Source organism: Eretmochelys imbricata, chromosome 5 (genome assembly GCF_965152235.1).
Source record: "Eretmochelys imbricata isolate rEreImb1 chromosome 5, rEreImb1.hap1, whole genome shotgun sequence".
In the NCBI taxonomy this organism is placed as follows: Eukaryota; Metazoa; Chordata; order Testudines; family Cheloniidae; genus Eretmochelys; species Eretmochelys imbricata.
In genome coordinates, this window is record NC_135576.1 from 88,951,640 (window position 1) to 88,976,723 (window position 25,084).

The following is a 25,084-nucleotide window of genomic DNA, read 5'->3' on the forward strand; positions in this document are numbered from 1 at the left end:
ACTAGCACATACCTTGGGCAGGGCCCCAACCTACCAGCCTTGCTAGCTTCTCCCTCAGTGACTCCAGCACAGACTTCCATTCTCTTATTTCAGTTAACAGATGCAGCAGCAGCCACCAGATTTTAAAGCAGCAGATTACTAAAATGTTTAAGTTTGGTTCAGCGAAAGCAGCCAAATTCTTGGAGTGTGTTTGATGCTCACCCTTTAGAGAGCCCCTTCATCCCACACCCCCCAACGAGGCCTCACCTACTTCTCTCTCTAGGACTAATCCCAGAACTTTTGTTGACTTTTCAAGAGGGAAGCATGAGGCTCTTCCCACTCCCAGCTCCTTCTGCTGGGTCTTGTGGCTGCTGATTTCAGATTCCCTGTAGACTGTGGCTATATTCCCACACTACAGACTTAGAGTTAAGGTGCAGTTCCTATTGATATAATCACTACAAATCAAGGAAATTGTCAGTGAAGGCCCAAGTTGTTCACATGCCTCAATACCCAAACATCACTCAACCCAGACACCAAACCTCCATAACAAACAGTAGCACTGAGAGGAGCCTTTGAGGTCCTGATACATCGGCACATAGAAACTCTGCTCTTCCTCAGTCTCCCCTCCTCTCACTGCAGAACTCACCTTCTAACCCTGATTCTCATCCTACTCAAGCCCCCTTCCCACAAGTCTCCTGCTGTTTTTGCTTCCCTGGGTCCCCAGAGGCAGGGATATATGTTAGGAGCTGATCTGGGGATTCAGGGAGATAGTCTGTATCAGTTCCATTGGCTTCTCTTTGATGAGATGATGAGTTAAGATTGATAAGGAGAACAACTCTTGATGTATTTCATTTTAAAAATTAAAAACTATCCTATACCTAAGATGTCATTCTGTCTGTGTGAGTGGGTGAGTAAGTCTGGAGTTTGTAAGGACTGAGATCCTTCAGCTAGAGGAGTCCATAAAACTATGAGACTGAAGGAAATTTCACAAAAGGATTGTTTTAAATTTTTTTTTTTTTTTTTTTTTTGGCAAAGTCAGTATATCTGTGACCAAAATTGCATTATGGAGAATTCAGTAGTCCTAGGAAGAGTAGTTATGTTTAACGTGGAGACTAAATTTACCCACTAGAATATGAAGTACAAATCCCAGTGCAATTTTAACTATAGAGCCCAAAAGCAGCTGGGACCCAAGGGTTGTTGGTACCCACAATGGAATCCAATAAGGTAAGGGCTGTGTCTGGAAGTGTTGGGGAGGGTGGTGTCTATGAAGCTGGGGGTCCAGATAGAAGGTTTTTTTGGTGCTGGAAAAATTAGGGACTGTATTGGGAAATTGGGAGCAAGGCTTGACTGATCTACCAAAATCTCAAAAAGTTTGGAGGAAGGTTGACAGAGGCTCTTACTTTAACTGAACTAATTACTCATGCTTTATAGATACTTCAACTATGATTGACTTAGCAGAATAATAATAATTTTAAAAAAAACTTCTGCAAAGTAGGCTCAGTAAATACCTCCCCTGCTAAAGCAGCAGCTTGTTTTCCTGACAGATTCAATCCATTCTAGAAAGGATCAAAAGGAAATCACTTAATTTTGCAGTCCTGGCTATGACCTTACATACCTTTGTGTGTGGGTATTTATAAATCATGGAATGGTCCTCGGATCTTTTCCCTGAAAGATTCAAGTGTTGGTTAAATGCTAACTAGTCTTTTAATGCTAAAGAAACTCTATCAATAGTAACATCTCCAGTCAGATCAGTGGTATGAACATCTTCCTTTAAGCAGGTTAATGATCTTAATATAAAAAGGAGCAGAAGCATAAACTGCTTTAAAGTACAGTATATTTACAATTTTAGGATTAATATAACCAGAAAATGTTTACACTAGTGGTTCTGTCATACTCAGAAAGTTGTAATAATAATTTGTGTTTCACAACTTCAGGGTACTGTGCAAGCACTAACTACTCCTCCTAACACCATTGAGAGGTTTATTACTATGGTTTTGCAGAGGAGGCACAGAAAAAGTCAAAATTACAGTGTCCAAGGCCAGATGCTACGGGCTACATTTTCAAAACTGGATATTAATTTTGGATGCCACAGATTCTGGGTTACCAGTTTTGAGACACATGGAGTGTGATTTTCAGACGTGCTGAGCACCTGAAAGAGTAGTAAGTCCTCACCTTTCTGAAAATCATCAGGCCAAAGGTGTAGCAATTTGGGCACTCAAAACCTGAGAAATTCAGTTAGTGACCGTTTTTGAAAATTTGGGCCAGAATTGCATATAACTCAGAAGTTACATGGGGGGGAAGGCAGACAAGAACATGTCATCTCTTTATGCCATTTCCTTAGATTGAGCCACACACACTGAGCCACGGTAGAGTAACATGCTTCGTATATGTCGTTGGTAACTTAGATCATACCCAAAGAGTTAAACGTAGTTTTTTGTTGATTTTTGTTTTTTTTCCCAAAATAATTTTGAACATTTTGCTCATTTGAATTTGAAATGCTATTCTTCCATCCCCGCCCCCAGACCTTCCATTATTCATGGTATCTTTTGTGGTCATTCATGGTATTTAATATGTGTTTTAGAGAATGATTTTGGATGTGTATTTTAATTTACTCTTTACCCTCTAATCGGGTGAAGGAATCCCATTGTTCGTGTCACTTATCATTTCATGATTGTAGATTGTCGGCTCTGTGGGGCAGGGTCCAACTTTTTGTTCTGTGTTGGACAGCACCTAATACAATTGGGTTCTGGTCCATGGCAGATCTCCTGAACACTACTACAGAACAAATAAATAACAATAATATGTGCTGCACCCTCTGTGTTTATATACCATGCATAGGGGAACAGTTGAGATTTGAATTTAATTTTCACTTTAAAGTTAATATTTAATATCCTTGTTCCATTTTAAATAGTTATTTTAATAAAGTTGGCTCATTAATCAAACTCTATTAAACTTGAGTGGGGGAGTTCTATAAATAATCCTGAAATATTACTCTGGTTTTTATAGCTAGAATTTAGCTAATTACATCAAATGTGTAGTACATTACTACATATAGCATTTTAATTAAAGTTTAAAGTTTCATTAAAGCTCATTAGAGCTTTTCCATTATTGATTTAACACTATTCTGTAATGTTATAGTGGTAGCTAAATGACTTCATAATCTTCACATTGATAGCTACAGTTTTAACCCAAGGGTGTTTTTTTTTCTTTCTGCATTATTAAAACTGCAATAATACAAATTCTCTCACAAAAATATAATTTATTGTATTTATTTTTTTCAGTTTTAAAAATATGTCCATCACCATGTCTTGGTGGACATACATAAGAACAATATAAAATTTAATATTACAAACTTTAATTAAATACAGTTGACTCACCACAATGAAATAGGAATGTAAAAATACCTCTTTCAGCCCCCCAGGCTAAAGTCTGAATGTACTCATGAGCTGACTTGACAAATGGATAGACATGCTGGAATTGAAAGGAGTTTGTAAGCTTTTTAAAGCCTGTGTCCTAAAAGCATGAAGCTTAGTGATGACATCTCTTTACCTCCGCTTGGTTTCTAGGCTGCTGTTGTTGTGGTATTCAACTTTGCCATGGTTCTGCTAATTTTTCCTGCTATTCTAAGCATGGACCTTTACCGTCGGGAGGACAGGAGATTGGATATATTCTGCTGCTTTACAAGGTGAGGCTGTCTGGGAGGGTTACTTTGTATTAAACAGTCTCCTTGTGATGAACACTTGGGGCTCTGACAGCAGCCCTTCTGTGTGAATAGTTCCCATTGCAGTGAGCAGGAGTTCTGCATGCTTCAGGACTGCAGGATCAAGCCCATAGTAGCATGTTGTCAGCATGGTTTTATTGCTAACAGGTGAAGCATGTTTGCTATCTTGATTGTCTGCCTGAGTAGATGTAAAACAATAAACAGTGCTCTCTCTGTACCATATAAACTCACACTCACTCATTTTACTCTTTGGAGCATAACTTTCCAGAAGTTTGTAGCGGACCCATGCTTTGAGAATATCCACAAGTGTTTAGTTCACTGTTTTTATGATTTTTGTAGGGTCCCAAAGAAGGGGGCGGGAGGAAGAAGAGTTAATTCCACTTCGGGTGTTTCGGGGACAGGCCAAAATGTGAGGGCCCCCATCACTTGTACTTAAAGTTATCATCAGCTCTATATAATTATTACTGTTATACATGGAAACCTTTCAACATTACAGAAAAAAAATCTTCCAAAAGTTTAGAATTGGGAAATGACTTAAGGGTCCCGCTCTTTGTAGGGCTGGGAGAGGTGCTAAGAGGACCATGCCAGAGCAGCACAGATTTGGACAGAATTAGGCCTGGTCTACACATAAAACTTAGGGTGACATAGCTATGGCGCTCATGGGTGTGCCAAATCCATATCCCTGAGCACCAGAGCTGAGCTGACCTAAAACCCTGCGGTAGGCTTGGCAGGGTCAATGGAAGCATACTTCCTAGCATCAGCCTAGCTTCTGTCACTCAGGGAGGTGTAGTGAATCCCTTCTATTGCTGCAGTGAGGGTTAACACTATGAGATGACAGAGGCACAGCAGCAGCACCATAGTTATGCTGCTGTAACTCTCATAGTGTAAACAAGGCCTCAGTGATGGGGCTGCAGCATCAGCTCCACCATCCAGGAAATGGGTTCGGCATGAACTCTGTCCCCCTCCCTACCCCCCCGCATGCACTGAGCCAGCTTTGTGGCAAATGCTTATGAAGCAGAACCCATGGCAAGGCTAGAGTCACTGTCAGGGGCGCTGGAACTTGGGGGGTTCTTGCAGTACATCAGCACCCCTGGCTTGAAGTAATAATAGCAACTGAATGCACGACCTCCATCATTTTCAAGGTATACAGTTTTGTTCAATGGCTTTCAGTGCCCCTGGTCACTGGGGGAGCTAATCTGAAGCACTGACTACAGTTCCCCATCCGTTGCAGTTGGTTTGTGCACCGAGGAGAAGGCACCTTGCATCCTCTCCCCTTTGCACACCCTAAGGACCAGACACAATTTAACCTTCTTATAAAAGGGAGAACATGCCATGTCATCTCTAGCTTTGTTTTCAAGGTACAGGGAGTGGTTGAAGCAAGGGACTGTGAACCCAGAGCTTAGGTTCTATTCCTGGCTTTGCCATAGATTCAGTATGTAATGTTGGGGAAGTTCTCACTAACTTCGGGTCCTCCATTTTTGAGTTTGATTTTCAGAGATTCCAAGCATCCACAGTTGCTATTTACTACCCCGTCTGAGTGGCACAAAACCTAGATCAGAATCTGGGCCTATGCAATTTTGCTTTGTTTTGGCAGGCAGCATTCTGAAAATCTTTTTTTGTAGCATTTATGTAACTTCAATGAAAAGTTTCTGATACTGTTGTTCTATTATCAATGCTTCATACTATGTTTATTTTCTCTCCACACTTAAAGAAAAAAAAGTTTGTTTTTGATTATGTGAGGTCCATCTTTGTCCTTGTAAACTAGATAGCTGCCAAGTGTTGTATAGGATACTCTAAAACTGAGTGCTTGAAGAGAATACTTCTGTAATTTTTTCTTATGTTGCCCTTCCGTCCTAGAAGTTAATCTTCACTTACGCTTACTTCATTTTTTTACAACATGCAGTCAGCATATGGCAAGTATTTTCAAACTGTCCCCAATGACAAGGCCCAAATGTTTAACAGCTGATTGATTTGAAATTATAACCTTGAATAGTTCTAAAAAGAGAACTCAGTTCATTGTGTATTTACATTCTACTCTTCTGAATAGTTTAATCTTTACTATGGTTACAGCAGATGCAAACCCAAATCCATGTCGGTATATGCAAATTGTGGAACTACATGCCTAGCTACCTGATTTGCATGTGTAATTAACTGGCTTGTGTGAACAAATGCTAGTTTCTTCACACAAACATTGGTATCTTGTTTTTGTTTTTGCACAAGAGATACACATGTATTTATGTAGGCACCTTCTTTTCACCCATGTTTAGCAAAATGTTTCCTTAAAGTGCAAAACAAAACCTTCATAAAAATTATATATAACTAAAGTGTAAAAAACTATTAGTTGTACATGGATAAAGACTACCCTGTCTAGTCTGATTAAAATGAAAATGTATATGAGTGTAAATGGATGTTTGTCTCTTCTCTTTCAGTCCATGTACTAGCAGAGTGATTCAGATTGAGCCTCAAGCATATGCAGATAATGATAACACTCGCTACAGCCCTCCACCACCCTACAGCAGTCACAGTTTTGCACACGAAACTCAGATTACAATGCAGTCTACAGTGCAGCTGCGCACAGAATATGACCCTCATACCCAGGTGTACTACACTACAGCAGAGCCTCGCTCAGAAGTATCTGTGCAGCCGGTCACAGTGACACAGGATAACCTCAGCTGCCAGAGCCCAGAAAGCACAAGCTCAACAAGGGATTTGCTTTCTCAGTTTTCAGACTCGAACATGCATTGTCTTGAGCCACCCTGTACTAAATGGACACTCTCATCTTTTGCCGAAAAGCATTACGCTCCATTCCTGCTAAAACCAAAAGCCAAGGTAACCTGCAAAATGCACATCCATGTCACAAAAATACATATTCCTCCCTTGCCAAGAGGAAAGGACTTTTGTACTTTGGAGCAATATGAGTTACCTCATTAGAGCTTGGTAAATTACACTGCCAACAGGCAGAGATTCCTTTTAGAATATTTATTCTTAAATGAACTCTAAAATCTTAGCACTAATTTCAGACTTGAAGACTTTCAGTTTACTAATGTGTCAAGTGACAGTATTTTTATTACAGAGATTTTGAGTAAAGGGAGACGCTGACATCTGTAATATAAGTTTGTAAACAGTGAAAATAAGTTAAAAGTAGATTTCTAACTTTTGTTCCCTTTAAAATGTATAGAGCATGGTCCAACTCCCATTGACTATAGTAGGAATTAGGAATTGCATCATGTGTAGGGGTTAAAAGCATGATACTAAAAAAGTAAATTTCAAAGTAATTCCTCTAATGTGCCCTAAGCAGCATGTTTTCTTTAGAAACGTAGGACTTACTGCATTTCCATTTTTATTGCAGATTGTGGTTATTTTCCTTTTCCTGGGTTTACTTGGTGTCAGTCTTTACGGTACTACCCGGGTGAGAGATGGACTGGATCTCACAGACATTGTACCACGGGAAACCCGAGAATATGACTTTATTGCTGCACAATTCAAGTACTTCTCCTTCTACAACATGTATATAGTGACACAGAAAGCAGACTACCCCAACATCCAGCACTTACTTTATGACCTTCACAAAAGTTTCAGCAATGTGACATACGTTTTGATGGAGGAAAATAAGCAGCTTCCCAAAATGTGGTTGCACTACTTTCGAGACTGGTTGCAAGGTAAGAAAATTGCTGAATGGCTAATAGAGGGGTTTGATATCTTTTTGTGCCTGTGTCTTTAACACAGACCTAATTTCAAGTACATGAGCCATCCTGTTGGCTTCAGTTGGGACTATTCACATGCTTAAAGTTAAGCATGTTACTTAAGTGCTTTGTTGGATCAGGGGCCAAGTGCGTAGTATTATTATAGTAATTCATTCTGAAACCATTTATTCTTTAGTACTGAAAACAAACAGTAACATTTCAGAAAATTGAACATTTCTGAGTTTTGGGTCATCAAATTCTGCCTAGAAATGCATCTCTCCCTCTCCCATCTTTATGTTGGAAGGACTTTTAGGAAGTATTAGTCAATTGAAAAACTAAATTGTGCTAACCTATGGATTATTGTGCTAACAGTCTAAATTTTTCCATAACTGTTTACAGGCTCCTAATGTAGCCAGTAATTCCTAGGAAACACGTGCGTAAAAGTGCCAATATTTTTGTTGGGTTTTTTTTTTTTACTTCTGTGCATATGTTGGGCAGCATGATGAATATGTTGGGTGGCCTGCAGTCCAAAAATGATCAAGCTCCCTGTTGTATTTAATATATAGGGAGGCTGAGAGGAGCTTTAGTTTTGTTTTGTTTTTTAAGTTTGGGATTCCTTCATCAGTCTTCTGTTACATTCATTTATTGAAAGTTTTGCTTGGAATACTTTGCTCAGAAGCGCATTTAGTTGCAGGAGAAGAAACGGCAATAGTTTTTAACCTGCTTTTCCAAATACACTTATTATATGCTGGTATTCAACTGAGATTTGTTTCTGCTACGGTTTTTTTACATAAAGCAATTTGTAGGAAACAACAGAAAGAAATACAGGCAGTTGTGGGGTGTCCCCTTTTTTGCATGTTTCGCAATGATACAGACATGCAGGTAATTTCCTGTACACAGAATAAAGAGATGTGGCATGAGTAGTTAGCTTGAGGGGAGGGTGTTTATTGTAGAAATTATTTCTGTGTCTTCAAGTTTGTGCTGATGCTCAGCGTGCAGCGCTAGTGGTAAGTTTGGAATGAGGGCAAGATTGCTGCTGGCAGTGTTGTGTGGTAAACGCTAGGTCTGAAGAACAGCTGTGTGTAACTCGAAAGTTTGTCTCTTTCACCAAGAGGAGTTGGTCCAATAAAAGATATTACCTAACCCAGCTTGTTTTTCAGTGACACAGTAAGGTAATCAGTCATCATACCCATTACAGGTACCTGATTCTTTCAGAGACAAATCTGTCTCTCCACATTTATTTACACCAGAACACCACACACTCCATATCCCAGTGCTTAAAGATTCCACTATATGCTTATTGTGAATCTGACATCTATATGACAAATGAATCTTACGGTAATCACAGCTGCATCCCACAGGGACTCAGAGTTTCTCGAAGACTGCACACCAGCACCAATAACTGCTCTGGTTCCATGTTCAAGAGTGGTTTCGTTTTGCTCCATTTTTTCACTCTGCTGCTGGGAGGATAATACTGAGCAAGGAATTTGGCCCAAGCCACACCTCCTTTTTGCAAAGCCACTACCTCTACAGCTCACCCCAAAACTGAGCAAGCCCTGCATACCACATTATCCATCCTTCCCTTGCGCCCTTGCAATCATATGGTAGCTCTTTATAGGCGGCGGATGTATGTGTAACTCACACACTTTTGAGATAATAAATGTAACTTGCATGACACATTTAACCAAAAAACAAAACAAAAAAACACTAGGGTGGAATAAGCAGGTTCCCCAAACCTGTGATTTGGCAAAAACCTCAACCCTGATGAACTCTTGTTCTTTTTGGGTCATAAATGTGACTATCATTTGACATTTAGAAGGAAGAACTGTACAACTAATATAAAACAACTATATTGTGTAGATTAAAATAGAAGGAGAAAAACATTAAGGAGTGTAGGCAAAGGAGAGGAGATGTTTTAAGATTATGGAGTGTTGATGAAGGAGAGGGATCTAAGACCTATACTAGAGAAAGTTCTCACACTTGTAGTAATGCAATTATGTGAAGGAGGAGATAGTAATAATAATAATACCTAATTCTTATATTGTGCTAGCTAAATCCAAGACTAAGTGAGTAGAATGGAAAGGAAGTAAAAAGAGAGCAAAGGCCAGTGAAGCTGGCTGGAACAGGTCTGTTCAGCTTTTTAAAAACAAGGAAGAGGGACAGTTTTAAACTGGATCCTGGAATGAATGGAGAGCTGGTGGAACTGTATGAGAATGAAGTGATTGGATGTTAGAGAACATGATATGATGATCTTTCTAATGGCAAACTAAGGTCATTTCAGGTGCTTGAACTACAGCGATAATTCCCATAGACTTGACTAGGAAGTCAATGCACAGATTGCAGGCTGAATATGGCCCTCAGGCACTTAAATTTTTGCATGGTGGATGTGGTAGGTAACAATAGTATGTGAACAGCAGCATTTTTTATCAAAGTATTATTCTTGGCGCTAGCCATACAAGACTCCCACTGATTTATTTTCAGTGGAGTTATATGGCTTCCGTCTTCCACAAAATCTTTTAAAATGTTGTCTTGCTCCTTGATTTTCAATAATGCAAGCATTTTCTCTTTTACCTGAAAATATCAAGGAAAGAATTAACGTTTTAATAATTTCATTTAGAACTGGAAATGTGAACTTTGTGTATATAAGTAACTGGATGTAAATGAGGTAATTTATATTCCCTGATTGACTTATAATTACACTTGTTTTCCAAAGGGTAATCATACCCTGTGCTTCACAGTGCCTGCTATTTGCATGGGTCAGGAAGGAATTCATTCCCTCATCCCCAACATCTCATGTACAGTATGGCAAAATTGGCCAGATGCACTTTGGAGGGAGGGGGTTCACCTTCCTCGTGTGAAACATCAAGCATAGGTCACTGCTTCATGTGACAAATTTTATGTTCCTATGTTCCTGCATATGCCATTTTAAAAAATTCCTTCATTTGTATAGCTTTGCCAAAGAAAGGCACCACCATGTTGCTTTATCTTTCCGTTCCAAAAGATTTTGCTGATCACAATTATTTTTAAAACATACTTGTTTTTTGGTTGTACTTGTAATGTGTAGCTTAAATGTTGGTGTGACCTGCCCATACTGAAGACATTTTCCTTTGAATTCAAAACTTTTATTTATTTAAAGGTGTCGTGGTATTTTTGGTGGTCTGTAAGTTGAAGCGATTTTGAAATCATTAAGAAGTTATACACACCTAAAGGGGATTTCTTAGATACTCTTTCTGACATCTCTAGATCTCAGCAATGTACCAGTTCAATAATAAGAAACTGGTGCTGGTACTCATGCCTATTCCACTAACAGCATAAAGGGAATAAGCCATCTAAGTCTTAAAATATTCAAAATGGATTTGGAGTTTGTGGCAAAGATCCTTTTTTTTTTTCTAAGTATAAAAGGAGGCAAAAAAGACTAGATTTTCACGCAAGTTAGTTATGTAAAATTTATGCACAGTTGTATACTGAATTTGCAAGCACAAGTTAAGTAATTTTGAATGCATTTGGCTAATTCTGATTATTTGTGTATCTAGTTGTCCCCTTTGTATGAAGTGTATATTAGTCTGAAAATTCTGGCCCCAAATATTGTCTGTTTAGTATAGCATCTTATGCTCACTTTACCAAGGAAAGTCATGTTTATCGTAACTTACGAGTCATCTTTTCTTTGGTGGTCTCTCCTCCTCTCCCATGTTCTTCTTGAATAGCTCTCCTTTAACTCCCAATGTGCTCTTTTACATTATTATTCTGATAACACAACTGGTGCTTATAACCATTTCACAGAAGGTTTTAATGGAAAAACCTGTGTTCAGGAAGGAGAGATTTGTATTTTTCCACTTCCTAAGTTATGTCTTGCCCACTCCGAGTGCCCAACAAGCAGAGCTTTCATATTGCATGCTTTGGAGTCACTTAGATGATGTTAGAGTCTCTGGTGTTAAATATTCTGGGCAAGGGGCTGGAGTACTGTCTGAGCTGGGTTTAGAAGGTTTGCTTTATTATTTTGTTCTGAACCTGTTGGCTTTAGTGAGGGAAGGGGGGAGTATGATTATGGAGGTCTGCAAGGGAGGCAACTTTCCAGGGGAGGGGTAAGCATTTGTAAAGGTGAATGAGCACTCAGGCCCTAAGGCTGTGTGTCATTTAGGTCATGTTTTCTCTTCCAACACTCTTATCTCTTTACAGCTGTAGCTAACCTATCAGTTCTGTAATGATGGTTTTGATTACAGCCTCTCAGGGCAGCTGTGAGGTGGGTCGGTGCTTTTCCTTCCCTTCCCAGGACATGCGGTTTGTCATCTGTTCTCAAAGAGCCTCCTTGCACTGGCCTGTGGCTTCCTGTTCTAAATCTGATCCAAATTTGTGCTGTGAGCTATTCCCCCACCCTACCCTGAAAGGGTGGCAAAGAGGAAAATAACAGTTGAGAGTGAATAGGTGTTGGCTGTGATCTTTACACATGCTGGCAGCAGATCCCACGACTTGTATTAGCTACACAAGTTGAACAGATGGAACAAATTGACAAAACCATGTTCACTCATGCTGTGCTCAAGAAGCAGCTGAGTTGTTGTTTGAAGTTGAAAGTTTGAGTGTGGTTTTATTTTCCCCCTTGCAGTGGAATTTCTGGTTCTATCATAGAACCTATTGCTTTAGCGCTCTGCAGTAGCACAAGACAGTTAATGAAAGAGCTAATGTGCTTGGCCAGCATCTCATGAAGGGCGGAGGGGGGGGGAGAGAGGGAGGGAGGGCAGGAGCAGTATGGGGAATGTTTCTTTTTAGATAACGGATTAAATTCCTCCCTGATTTAACTCCATGGTAGTCAATGGAGTTTCTGTTTTGGCCCCATTCAGCGTAGGGTGAGATTTCAGTAATGTGTGGGGGCAGGGGGTTGCAAAGCGTGGAGATACACATTTTTAAAAAATATTAGCATTGCACAACTGTAGTTTATTAATAAAGACCTCTGTGAATCCTCTTCTTTTGGTTTACAAACTGAGTGCTCGGACCTAACTCCTAGCCCTGTGAATGGGACAATGTTTAGCTATGCCACCAGGAGAAGGAATTGTGACTGGAAGTCATAATGCCTTCCCAGCTCCCCACTCACTCCTGGGGGTAGTGGGTTACTACAGCTCTTTTCTGAGTGCAGGTTACTTACCCACTCTCATGAGCTCAGCTCTGCTGGCCAGCTCCAAAAGCCAAGGCTCCTCCTTCTTGCCACCCCCTTCACGGAGGGGGAGGGATCGTAGCAGACTCTGTCTAGCTTGTACTCTGTGCATCTGCACTCCAGCCACAATGTGGGGAGAGTCCTAACACAGCCACGCAGTGACCATGAGGCTGGGGGTGGGTTTACGTCTCCTGCAGCTTCATTAGGGAGGCTACAGGCTGGCCCAAAATAAGTATATATGTAAAAAGAGTAATTACTTTTGTTTCTCCCAACTGTAATTTGTTTAAAGAGTGGTTTCTTACTCTGCATGTTTAATCTTTCCACCCCTTTTCCAACTCACTGTAGGTCTTCAAGATGCATTTGACAGCGACTGGGAAACTGGGAAAATCACATACAACAGTTACAAAAATGGATCTGATGATGCTGTCCTGGCCTACAAACTTCTGGTGCAAACAGGCAACCGCGATAAACCCATCGACATCAGCCAGGTACTGTCCCATATGTCACTGTGACCATACCTGTTTATGTGGAAATGCACAAACTAGTGGGAGGTGTAGAAGAAATGGGGATTACTTAGTTGTTTTTTCCGGTATCTGTTGAGTTTAAAAAGCCGATCCTGCAGTTCTCACACACATGATTAGCATTGCTTCGCTTCAGTTGGATTACTCATGGGAGTAATGCTGCAGGATTGAGGCTGCATTCTGTAATATTCAGAAGCAATCATCACAAATGTCTATCTTTATGAAATACTAGGTGGTGCATACTTAATATTTTTTGAGTCCAGTTCTGCTCTTAAATGCATGAGCTCAGTTCCCATTGAACACAATAGGAGTTGCATCCTTGTATATGAAGGCAGGCTTGAGCTTTACATGGCCTGATTCTTCTCCAATTTTACATCAGTTTGAACGCCATTGACTTTGGTGTAAATCAGGTGCAACTCCACTCAAGTATGTGAAGAACCAGTAATATAAGATCATCCTCTGTCTATTTTGTTTTTTCACTGGTGAATAGAAATCTTAAAATATAGATACCCAACTACTCAATTTGCTCCCAACAATTTGAATGGAAAGGCACATTTTTAAGAGATATTTTTTAGGAGGGGTGGGTGAAAGGGTATTGGAGCCATCATATACTATAGTGAGGGCTGCCAGCCCTCCAGAATTGTCCTTGAGTCTCCAGGAATTAAAGAGTAATCTTTAATTAAAGATTATGTCATGTGATAAAACCTCCAAGAATACATCCAACCAAAATTGGCAACCCCAACTATACTACTCCTGCACTATCATGAGTTAAGGGCACATCGACATTTGAGCTGGAAAGTGTGATTCCCTGCTCTCATAGACATACCCATGCTAGCTGTACTCAAGCCAGCATGATAAAAATAGAAGGTAGCATGGACAGGAGCCTGGGCTAGTCACCCAAGTATGTACCACTCTGACTCCCTGGGTACATACTTGGGCGGCTAGCCCAAGCTGCTGTCTGTACTACCTCGGATACACTACTATTTTTAGTGCACTAGCTTGAGCAGAGATAGCATGAGTACGTCTATGTGAGCTGGGAATTACAGCTCATTAAGCAACCTGAACACAGAGCTCCTTTTTATATAGTACATAATAGCATACAGTTGTATTTGAAGAATTTTATTATGATCCCATTTGGAAGACAAAGCCTGGTGTTTTTGATTGTTTATATTAAAATTATACTTTTAAAGGGCGGTTCAGAAAAAAATACAGTAGTAGCCTAGGTTCTCTTCTCTCAGAACTATAGCTGACTTTCTGTGTTTTCAGGAAGAAAATAGTCACTCTAATGATCTTCCCGGCAGCTCTGTTTATTGTCTTCCTTTTTTTGTTGGCATTAAAGGTGACAGATTTACGGAGTACATTGTTCAAAGTTACTATGGTGTATAAAACACAGTGCTTTACAGCAGCATGCTGTCAAGTTGAACAGGAGTTTGAGTTAGGAATTAAGCAAAAGAAGGGAGTTGAAGAGGAAACTTAAGTGAGATGCCCAAGTAGTTTTGTTCGGTAGTATGTACCAGGTACATCACGGAACAAATGTGATTGGACCATAGCTTCTGATATAATTTCCTGTGCCTGGGAGGGAGAAAAGTGTCGTGCACCCACAGGGGCTGTGAGCTGTACTGTGCAATTCCAAAGACAGCTTGAAGACATATCGTTGTTGCATATCCTGTGGATTAATTGAATCCAGATCTTTGGAATCCAGCTTTTTTTTTTTTTTTTAAACTGCTGTCACTGTTGTTTTTCATTTCATTAAAAAGACCTGAAACTGGAGTCAGTCCAGAATTTAAAATAAACTAAACAAAACAAAAAAATCATAATGTTTTTCATCCAAGACATCCTCTGGCTGGATAGTATTTGGCTACAAAACCCTGGAAATACACCACTGCTGTTTACCCCACAAAAACATTTGCCAACAATGACCCAAGCTACACAGTGCACTCGTCTACTTTCTTGGCGCTTGGCATTTTCTGAATACATAGGTCATAGGAGGCAAGTGTTAGCAAAATTTATACAGATGTTGTTTTATTTTTATAGCTCTCCTCCATTTACTGGGTGGCATTTCCTTCAGTGTTAACAACAGAGGTTAACTGCACACAGACGTTTATAGGGACTCTTGCCAGATTTTTTTTTCCCCCTCCTTTAAATATGTTTCTCCAACTTGGTCATTTTTCCCCCTTGGCTGTAGACAGTCTCTTAGAATTCAGATTTAATTGGTTCAGTCTATTCTGGAACCATCTGCTGGTTTAATGTTTATAATAAATATTATATGCTTTTCACAAAATAAAACAAAACACTTTTCTAAAGTTCAATACAGATATTTAGATATTTGCTCACTCTCAAACAATAGTCTGTTTAGTCACTTAATGTGAAGTCACACACACAAAAAATGATTCTGTATGTGTGTTGCATATTCCAGTTTTTTTGTTTAAAGCTTTGCAGCAAAAGCTCTGAAAGCAAAACTCCTTTCTGAAAGGCTTCTAATCTTTCCATTTTGCAGTTGACTAAACAGCGTCTGGTGGATGCAGATGGAATCATTAACCCAAATGCTTTCTACATCTACCTGACAGCCTGGGTTAGCAATGACCCCGTGGCCTACGCTGCCTCTCAAGCCAACATCCGGCCTCACCGTCCAGAATGGGTCCATGACAAAGCAGACTATATGCCAGAAACAAGGCTGAGAAGTAAGTAACATTTAATCTTAATGTCTTATAGTTTATATAAGTGCCTCACCCCTTCCTTAAAGGCCCAGTAACTCTCTAGTTACTTGACACTGTACAGGTCTCAGAAGCATAAACGGAACAATATATTGTGTTACTTTAAAATCTCAGGAGACAGATGCAGTTGTGTAATATAGTATAATGTGGTACCACTGCAGGACTTTGTCATGTTGAATAATTAGTTGTATAATAGTTTATATCTAAGCTCTAAAACTTGCATTAGACATTTCTTCTTAACACTGCTTGTTAATTTTGTATGCAAGGGAAACCTTCAGAGTGCATAACATTCTGCCTTTGCCATTCCAGAGTTTCATCATTGAAAATGATATCATGTTTATCCTAAATTTGTCACCCTAGTGTGGAAGAAATTTTTTGCAAGTTAGGTCATTCATCTAAGCCACCCATACCTGTATTGCGCTAGAGCTGTTTGGGTAGGGGAGAAGTCAGTGTAAGAGAGTGTCATCCTTCCTTTCCACCTGCCCCCATTCACCTTTTTACATTATGAATGGTAATCCCAAATTGATTTTCTTAGCTTTTACACTGGATTTATTGGGTGGATTGTTAGTTGGTAACTGAGGGGTGGAAGGGGAAGGAGAGGATTGATTCTCTTGGAAATGTGATTGGATAACAAGCAAGTTGTGCTTCACTGTATCCAAACCCTAGAGCTTTGTGGCAGTCAGCCAAGTCTTGTCTTAATGAAAATTTATAGTTGAGATTATAATAGGGCAAATCATGTTTAGCAAGTCAACTGAATGACCCTGCAGGGTCTGGAACACACAGCGGCAGTAACTAAATGCTTGTTGTGGAAGGCTCTTTTTTTTCTTTTGGTATTACAGTAGACTTAGCATTACATTCAAAAAGAAGCATGGAAAATTTAAGTTTGTCAGATCATTAAAGGATAAAATGTTATGTATTTCCTCAATAAGCCCCTACTGTTAGGGGTTTTTTACTTTTTTTTTTTTTTTTTTTAATGGATAGTGGCTTTTAAAATAAACAGCTGAAGTATTACAAAATAAAAAGGCCTGATTCACCACTGCATAAATCTAGTTTAGAAGCAGTTTAATTCCACTGATTTTAGATAAATATATGTTGACTTCACAGGAGTTACACCAGCATAAAACTGGAGTAACACAGTTTTATTTGAAACTCATCTTCTTTCAAACAAAATATAGGGAGAAGTATTTGAGAAGGTTGCTCTTTTATTTATTTTACATTACATACAGTGTACTGTGGACAGACAATAAAGTGATATGTGCCACAGTAATTCTAATATAATATTAGATACCCATTTACATTAAATAATATCATCAAGCTGGTCTTGAGTATGATGTACAGTGTAATCATTGAATTACACTGCAAGGTGTGAAATATAGTCACCTGTTTTAAAGTTGCCACAGAAGTTCTGGAGTTTCAACAAAGTAATTAATTTGTGACTCATATTTAACACTTTTCCATAGAAAACAAAGTGCTTTAATCATATTTATTTCTCTGCATATTGTTTTTTCTTCCTTTACAATCCGTATTTAAAAATTATCATCTTTCTCCTAGTTCCAGCAGCTGAGCCCATTGAATATGCTCAGTTTCCTTTCTACCTCAATGGATTGCGTGAAACTGCTGACTTTGTGGAAGCTATTGAAAAAGTGAGAGCTATCTGTAACAACTACACCAGTCTTGGGGTCCCCAGCTACCCAAATGGATACCCATTTCTTTTTTGGGAACAGTACATTGGGCTTCGTCACTGGCTTCTCTTGTCTATTAGCGTGGTTCTGGCTTGCACATTTCTGGTGTGTGCCCTCTTTCTCCTGAACCCCTGGACGGCTGGGATCATTGTAAGTTTATTATAAGGGTCTTTGTTAAAGGCAAATTCCTTTCAGCCTAGCTCTTGCTGCAGTCAGAAAGGTTTTGTTTATGTCTGGGCCTCTGGTGGAGTATGTATATTGCATCATTCATGATATATTTATTCAACTTGAGGGGGTAGGGTTCATGGTAAAGGTATAACCCTTAATAACCTTAATCTTTTGACCACACTCTAGTAGCTTTAAAGTTTTTTTTATAAACATAACTAAACGTTTGTCCCTGCTCAGATACTCATGAACATGAGAAATGAAGCACGGAGGAAAATTGGAATTTTTAAGTAGCTATTAAAAAATTCTACGTTCCTCACACCCCCAAGTTTGTTTGTTTTTAAATCAAACAAAATTATTTTTCATGGCGGTTTCTTATTTCTACATCTTGCCCATAAACACTAAACTGCTGTACTAACTTCTGGATGTGAATCTTAGAAGGATAAGAAGGGTGTATGGCTAGGTGAACAGTTGTGCAATACACACTGAGAAAGGAGTGTATGTCTTTAAGGAGAAAGAGCAGTAAAATTATAAATGATACAGAATACTCCTTCATGAATTCCTTGCAATAAACATTCATGTTAAATTGAATGATGATGTTCCTGTGTTTAAATTCCATAAACTATTGTATAGCTTATAAAATGCCAGAAGTAGAAAAGCACAGAGCAGTCACTAGTTTTTGTACTGTACATTTGTGCAACAGGTATGTTAAAAGGTAAATGTTTAGTCTAGAATATTTTTCATAGCACTCAATCAAACAATTTATGTTATCATTCGTGATTCATTAGCTTATAAAATCATTTATTGTAGCACTTACATTTTTTCTTCGAAAAGGGGGTTTATTTTAAAGAGTCCGCCATCTCTTTTAAAAATGTGTATTTTTGGCTCTAGAAACTTTTACGTCTACTCCACAGATTTCCCCCCACCTCTCTCCATTTTTTTTACAAGATAGATGAAAGAAAATAAAAGCTTTCCCTTAGATTTAACTGTTTGCTTTGTCCAGGCCAATCCCCCCCAAGTTTCTTCAAAGCTAAGAGACACTCTGTAACCTGACACTCATCAGCTGATTATGGCATTCACTTTCTTCCGGACTTTAAACCTGCCCTTGAGTCATCTTCACTTACTCCATGAATTCTGCAGAAAGAACCCAAACCAGCTGTTTAAAAGATGCTTTTCTACTTTTAGGGCTCTTCCTTTAATTTTTGAGAATATTGTTGGGGAAATGGGTTAAAAAGCAGAAAAGTTATATTCTGATGGATGGGGATAGGGGGGAATAATAAATTATGTTTTAGATAGTATTGACAAGAGGTAACCAATAGAAAATTGATGGTTGCTGTGCCCACTGGATCCTGGGGGAATAATTTTAAACTGACTCATTTCAGGTCGTTGCAATTGAATTCAATGAAATAAGGAAAAATAGCTTGCCTTTGGAAGGTGAGAGAAAGAGTGCTGTGAGGGTTGCATTTGCTAGTCCCACATTGTTTTGAAAGTCCTTTCCTTTGTTTATATAGAGCATAAGAAGTTACTAACAGCTGTTTGAAATCATTTAGGTGGTGGTGCTGGCTCTGATGACCGTGGAGCTGTTTGGCATGATGGGTCTAATTGGAATAAAGCTGAGTGCAGTGCCTGTGGTCATCCTGATTGCTTCTGTTGGCATAGGAGTGGAATTCACTGTTCATGTTGCTTTGGTATGTAAAATTAGGCAGCATTTTGAAAGTATTTTGAAAATCTCTCCAAGATTTTTTAAAAAGGGAGCCTGAAGTTAGGCTCCTAAATCCATAGTTAGGTATCCAAATGAGTGATCTGATTTTCAAAAGACAACCAAGCTCAAACACCGCACAAGAGTTAGTGTGCCAGTTAGATTGTTGCCTGATAGACCATAATTGATTTGAAAGAATAGTTACCATCTGTTAAGTCAGTGATGCATGAAACAAGATTGGATTCAACAATGCACTTTTAAGTGCTTTTAAATATGATTTTACGGGTCTCCAGTTAATATGCAGTAGGTATTTCTATGATCCGTATCAATACGTGTACTAAGCAGAACTGTTAAGGTCTATTAAGACCTTCACACTCTAAGGTCTGGTCTACACTAGGGGCGGGGATCGATCTAAGATACGCAACTTCAGCTATGTGAATAACGTAGCTGAAGTCGACGTACTTAGATCTACTCACCGCGGTATCTTCACTGCGGTGAGTTGACAGCTGACATTCCCCCGTTGACTCCGCCTGCACCTCTCGCTCCAGTGGACGCAATAAATCAACCCCCATTGGTTCGATCGCTGCCCATCGATCCAGCTGGTAATGTAGACAAGCATTCCGATACTACCGCTGTCTTGGTCCTTTCTTTTGTCTCTAAGTGCTGCAGAGGACCTTATAACAGTACATAACTATGCACTCCCTGTTGTGTCTAGATGCTGCCTATTATGGCAAATTTAATACTTTGGGGAAGATTTTCGTAGGCACAAATGGAAATTAGGCACCATTCCCATAAATATTCAATGGTAGTTGGGTGCTTGCCTTTGAAAATCTCCCATTAGGTGCCTTTCTTTCAGAACATATTAGTTGTTAGTAATGGTCCCAGTCCTGCAGTCCATAGGTAAGCAGAACTCCCATTGATTGACTGAAGAGTAATGCAGAAGAAACACAGAGAGAGAGAGAATGTATAAACACAGTTGGAAACATTTTCAAATTGGGTTCCTAAATTTAGGCACATAAATTAGTGGCCTGATGTTCTGAAGTGCTAAGCAACTGCATCTCCTGTTTAAGCAAGTGAGAGCTGGCATCACTGAAATTCAGGCCATTTATTTCGGTGTCAAAATATGGAATAAAGTGCCTAATTTTGGGTGTTGAAGTTTGAAAATTTTGGTTTGTTATGGAAATGTTGATATTTCTATTGTTAGAGTTGCATGTAGACTTCCATCGTAAGCCTTATTTTCTACACACACACCCCTAACTTTTGATTAAACAACTTGTTTGCAAATTGAAATGCTGAAAATAGCATATGAGATTTTTTTTCTTAGAATTTGGAAAATACGGGATTTCAAAAGTTTACATGCTACTTAATCCAAAATTACACGTGATTTAAATGAATTCCCAGTGTCTGATGATCTCCCCCCGCTTCAACACGTTCTCAACAGTGGTTGGTTTTCACAACTCCCAATGTTACATACAGAGAAGGCTCTTCATACACTCAGCATGGGGTCATTCCCATACATTTTTCAGGAGAAGATTATTTAAGAATCACTATCCATATGAAGTGAAACAATACTATAGAGAATAGAAAAGGATCAGCCTGGACAGGCCAGTTTAATTATTGTAGGAAGGGTTATAACTATACATTAATATTTTTGTTTTTTCAAAAGTACCATCAGAATCCAGTAGGCTCAAAGAATGAGGGGGGAAGAGAAGTAGACTGGAGAGAATGGAGGTGGGGATTAGATGTGGTCCACAACTACAGAAGAGAACCTTGAGTTGAGGAGATGCAAACTGCTGAGAGGATTGCTGGGGGAGTGAGAAGGCAGCAGGGACTAGAGGGGAATTTTGAGGATTAGAAACTCAGAAGCATGGTAGGGGTGCAGCAGGCTGAGGTGCACAATGGCAGTGAACTGTGAGGTGCCCTCAGTTTTAAGTGGCGAGGGGTGGAGTGAGTAGATTTAAGAGGGCCTTATGGATGAGGGGTAATATAAGGAGAAAGTGACAGGCAGCTGGAAGCATATTTAGGCTTGTTGATATAAAGCAGCCTGCTAAGGCTTGTGGTAGGATAGTGAGTGTTTCAGTGATGGTGCATGTTATAGGGAAACAAATGACAAATTATAAATAAATAAATAAATAAACAAAAATGGAACACAAAATTATAAAATGCTTGGCTGTCAGTTCTAAGTGGAGAGAGAAACCAAACTAATTTATGTCACATTTTTATCTAAATAAAATCGCATGTGGGTAAAGTTTCAGTCCCCAGCAAACTTAAAACCTCTTTTTTCTCCACACTGACATTGGAAATAAAACCCTTCAAAAATGTGTTTTACAATGAAAGCACCTAATAGATGTTAAACTATAGCAGCACTGCTGGCCAATGCATTCATAGAACTAACCGAATATAAATAACCCCATCAGTGTTGTATAAACAAAATATGCAATGCTTATAGTGTTGATACAGGATTTAATTGTACTTGTTTAAAACAAATTCACAATCCACTTGTGGCTCAATTTTTCTCTGCCAATTGTGAGCTGTGACCTCATTTTTTTTTAAATTCCTCCAAATAAATTCTGCATCAACACTGCACTCATTGTATTATGTATCCTTTAAATACACACCTATCCATGTGCAGTGCATATATTTTGTTACTATGTTATGGGTCTGATCCCACAGCCCTGACTCATGTGAGTTATCCAGTACACATCAGCTCATATCCTGTGCTGTATATGGAAATCCATTTGTTATCCATAGCTGAGCATGTATATATAAAATGTACTAATCCTGGATACCTTAGTTTTCCATGGTTCACTGTTATTCTTATAAATCTTGAGTACTGAAGTATGTTATATGCTGTGAGTTGCTTACTCAGGAGTCATGCGGAGGAGGATAGATTCTCTATAAATTACATCGGTGCTCACATCACTATAGTGATGAGTGGCAGGATAAAACCCTGAAACAGATGTATAGTTGTTTGGTTTTGAAGTAGTAAAAATTGTAAATATATTTGCATAGGGTGGAATATAACTAAAAAGAATAAGAGGAGCATAGTCCTGTAGTGCTTGTTTATATGAGAAGATCCACTGAATACTTTGGGTCAAATCCTGCTCATCTCATTCAGTTAGGGGCTGATTGTGCATAAAGATCTGCTAGCATGGGGTCCTGTGCCCACATGGAGAGATCCACTGACATCAGTGGAGAATTCTGCTTTAAAAGTGTCAGAAAGATACAGCCCATTAATAGGATGCTGAACTCAGTGTTACTATGCATGTGAGTAAAGGTTGCAGGATCACGTCCAAGTCCACAACAAATAATAGTTCAAGTCATGTGGTCCCTGCTACCACAGAATTCCCATGATATCAATGGGAGTTTTGCCCAGGTAAGAACTGCAAGAGTAGTCTTATAATTTTTACAGGAGAAGTTCTTTCAAAATTAAACAAATACTTTGTGGGTGGAAACAGAGCAACCAACGAAAATCCTTATGAGGTGGGGCGGGGGTTGTTTCAGAAAATTATTGCTGTGGCCCTGACCCTGCAATCAATCCTCACTCCACTCCCATGACTTCAGTAGCAGCTGTATACAATGACTGCAGAATCAGACCTTGTCTTGAACTCTAGGCAGCCACAAAGATATTTTAATAAACTGTAAATTGGAGTAATTAGCTGGGGCAAGGGGAGGAAACCTGCATGCTTTGGGAGAGGCTGAGAGTTTTGAAAGACTGTGTACAAAGAAACGATGACATGGAGTTTATTTTTTTATAGGCATTTTTAACCGCCATAGGAGACAAGAACTGCAGGGCTGTCCTTGCATTGGAGCACATGTTTGCACCAGTATTGGATGGAGCCGTATCTACGCTGCTTGGAGTGTTAATGCTTGCAGGGTCCGAGTTTGATTTTATTGTCAGGTAAAGCATCTCTTGACTTTTTTTATTTTATTTTTTTTAATGTGTTGATGTTCGATGTTTGGTCATTTCAGTGTATCTGCTGTTTTACTACTGTGCATGCTTACATGATGGTCCTGCTTTACTTTTGCTTTATTAACTTCTTGTTACATGCTAGTTGCAGTAATACTTCCTTTGCTGACATTGGATTAAGTTCCAGGAAAATTAGACTCCAGGCCTAAAATGAAACAAAAGGGATCCTCTCTTGCCTCTTTGCTCAGTTCTGAAATAAGTTAGCTCCAAATACCTAATATTGTCCAATGGTTAGCGGGATTTGACCTTTAACCCAGACTTTTCATATGTACAGCATTTTGTGTGGAAGGGATAGGAAGAACTATAAACATCCTGAAACTGACACTCTCTTTCCCTCCCTCTCCCCTGTTATCCCTGTATGGAGTTTGCAGCACGTTTTAACTGACAAAAAAATTGAAGCCCTGTTTGGGATGTAGGAAACCATAAGCGTGAACACAGAAGTTTGTATTAAAATTTGTAAAGCAAAGCCTGAGGACCTGTTTACAGCTAAAGGGAGGCTGTTTCTTGTGGATTTAATTAAGAATGTGAATTTGTCAAGTATGAGAGGAGAGCAATTTTTTCTGTTGAAGGGAATTTGAGAAGTGCAATGAAATGGATCCTATTCTACTCCAAACAACCTGTGGAGCTCTGCAAACTGGCTAATCTTAGAAGTAACACTGGTTCTTTGTGGCAGACTATTGCCCAAAAAAAATAAAAGCAGGACTGGGGTAGTGCTGGACCAAACATTCATGGTCTGATAGATGACTGGACTGTTCAGACTGAAGTGAGCTAGATAAATAGATGTAAACTAAATCAGGTCATGTAACAAAAAAAATGTCAAGGCTATGACTGAGAGACTAACTATTAAGTTTTAGCTGTGTGTGCGTGTATGTAAGAGAGAGAGAGAGAGAGAGATTTGGAGACGGCAGGGAAAGGAAGGTTATTTCCTTGCCTAACAAGAATTGCATGGATCATAGCTTCATGGTCTTCATAACTACACACTATGCACCCTTAAGTGCAACTTCCACCAAGTCTTCTGTGTGTCTCAGTTTTTGTTGGTGGTGAGGGAATGAGGCAGAATTATTCAGTTAGGGCCTGCTCCTATAACATGCTGAGCACTTTGCAGGATTGGGTTTTTCCTGCAGATTGAATGAAATTTACAGTAGCATCTTTGTTGTAATACTCTACATATTGAACACATAAGCAGATAGTGTGCACATTTTCATGACATAGTAAATGGCAGCATGTAGTCTTGTTTGATTCCAAATTGGGATTTGATATTTGCTTAACAAATAAAAGGAGCCTTTCACATTTTAAACTTTTGTTGTTTAACTTTGTCTTTGCCCATCAGTTTCTTTTTTTCTAGCACAATCTGGCTTCAGTTCCCCTTGTTTTTCTCTAAGACAGATGTAAAATAAATGAGCAAATCTGAAGTACTGTTACAGTGAGTGAAGAAGACTCCAAACTTCCGGAAAGGGATAGTTTAGCCCATCAATGTGTTTAGGAAGATTAAGTAAATTAACAGACATTGTATATGCTAAGTGGCCAGACTTGTAATCAGCCTGTTTATTCTAGTGTTAGATGGATGAGATGCAAATGTGTTTTAATGCCTGTTGTTGATACATGTCCCAGCATGAAGTTCTGGTAGTTTATATTAGTGAAGGAGATTGGTTCCTTGATTTTGGTAATGCAGATCAAAAATTCCAAAATGTTTACAACAGCAGGATAGTTGTAGTTTTACAGGAATCTAATATATTTGATCAGATGTGGAAACATAGGCAATAAAGTTTGTCGCCTGCTAAACAATGTTATCAGCAGTGGCGCT

The 25,084-nt window shown here is 39.1% G+C and overlaps 1 protein-coding gene across 2 annotated transcripts in view; it reads left to right on the top strand.

Moving 5' to 3' along the window:
* PTCH1 (patched 1) overlaps window positions 1-25,084 on the top strand; it is a 73,177-nt gene that overhangs the window by 43,201 nt on the left and 4,892 nt on the right. For both annotated transcript variants that reach the window (XM_077816382.1, XM_077816383.1), the window contains 8 exons: window positions 3,546-3,664; window positions 6,130-6,529; window positions 7,050-7,359; window positions 12,875-13,017; window positions 15,548-15,731; window positions 17,316-17,596; window positions 19,162-19,299; window positions 23,069-23,211. In XM_077816382.1, the coding sequence (XP_077672508.1) occupies window positions 3,546-3,664; window positions 6,130-6,529; window positions 7,050-7,359; window positions 12,875-13,017; window positions 15,548-15,731; window positions 17,316-17,596; window positions 19,162-19,299; window positions 23,069-23,211 (1,718 nt within the window). The remainder of the gene's footprint in view (window positions 1-3,545; window positions 3,665-6,129; window positions 6,530-7,049; window positions 7,360-12,874; window positions 13,018-15,547; window positions 15,732-17,315; window positions 17,597-19,161; window positions 19,300-23,068; window positions 23,212-25,084) is intronic.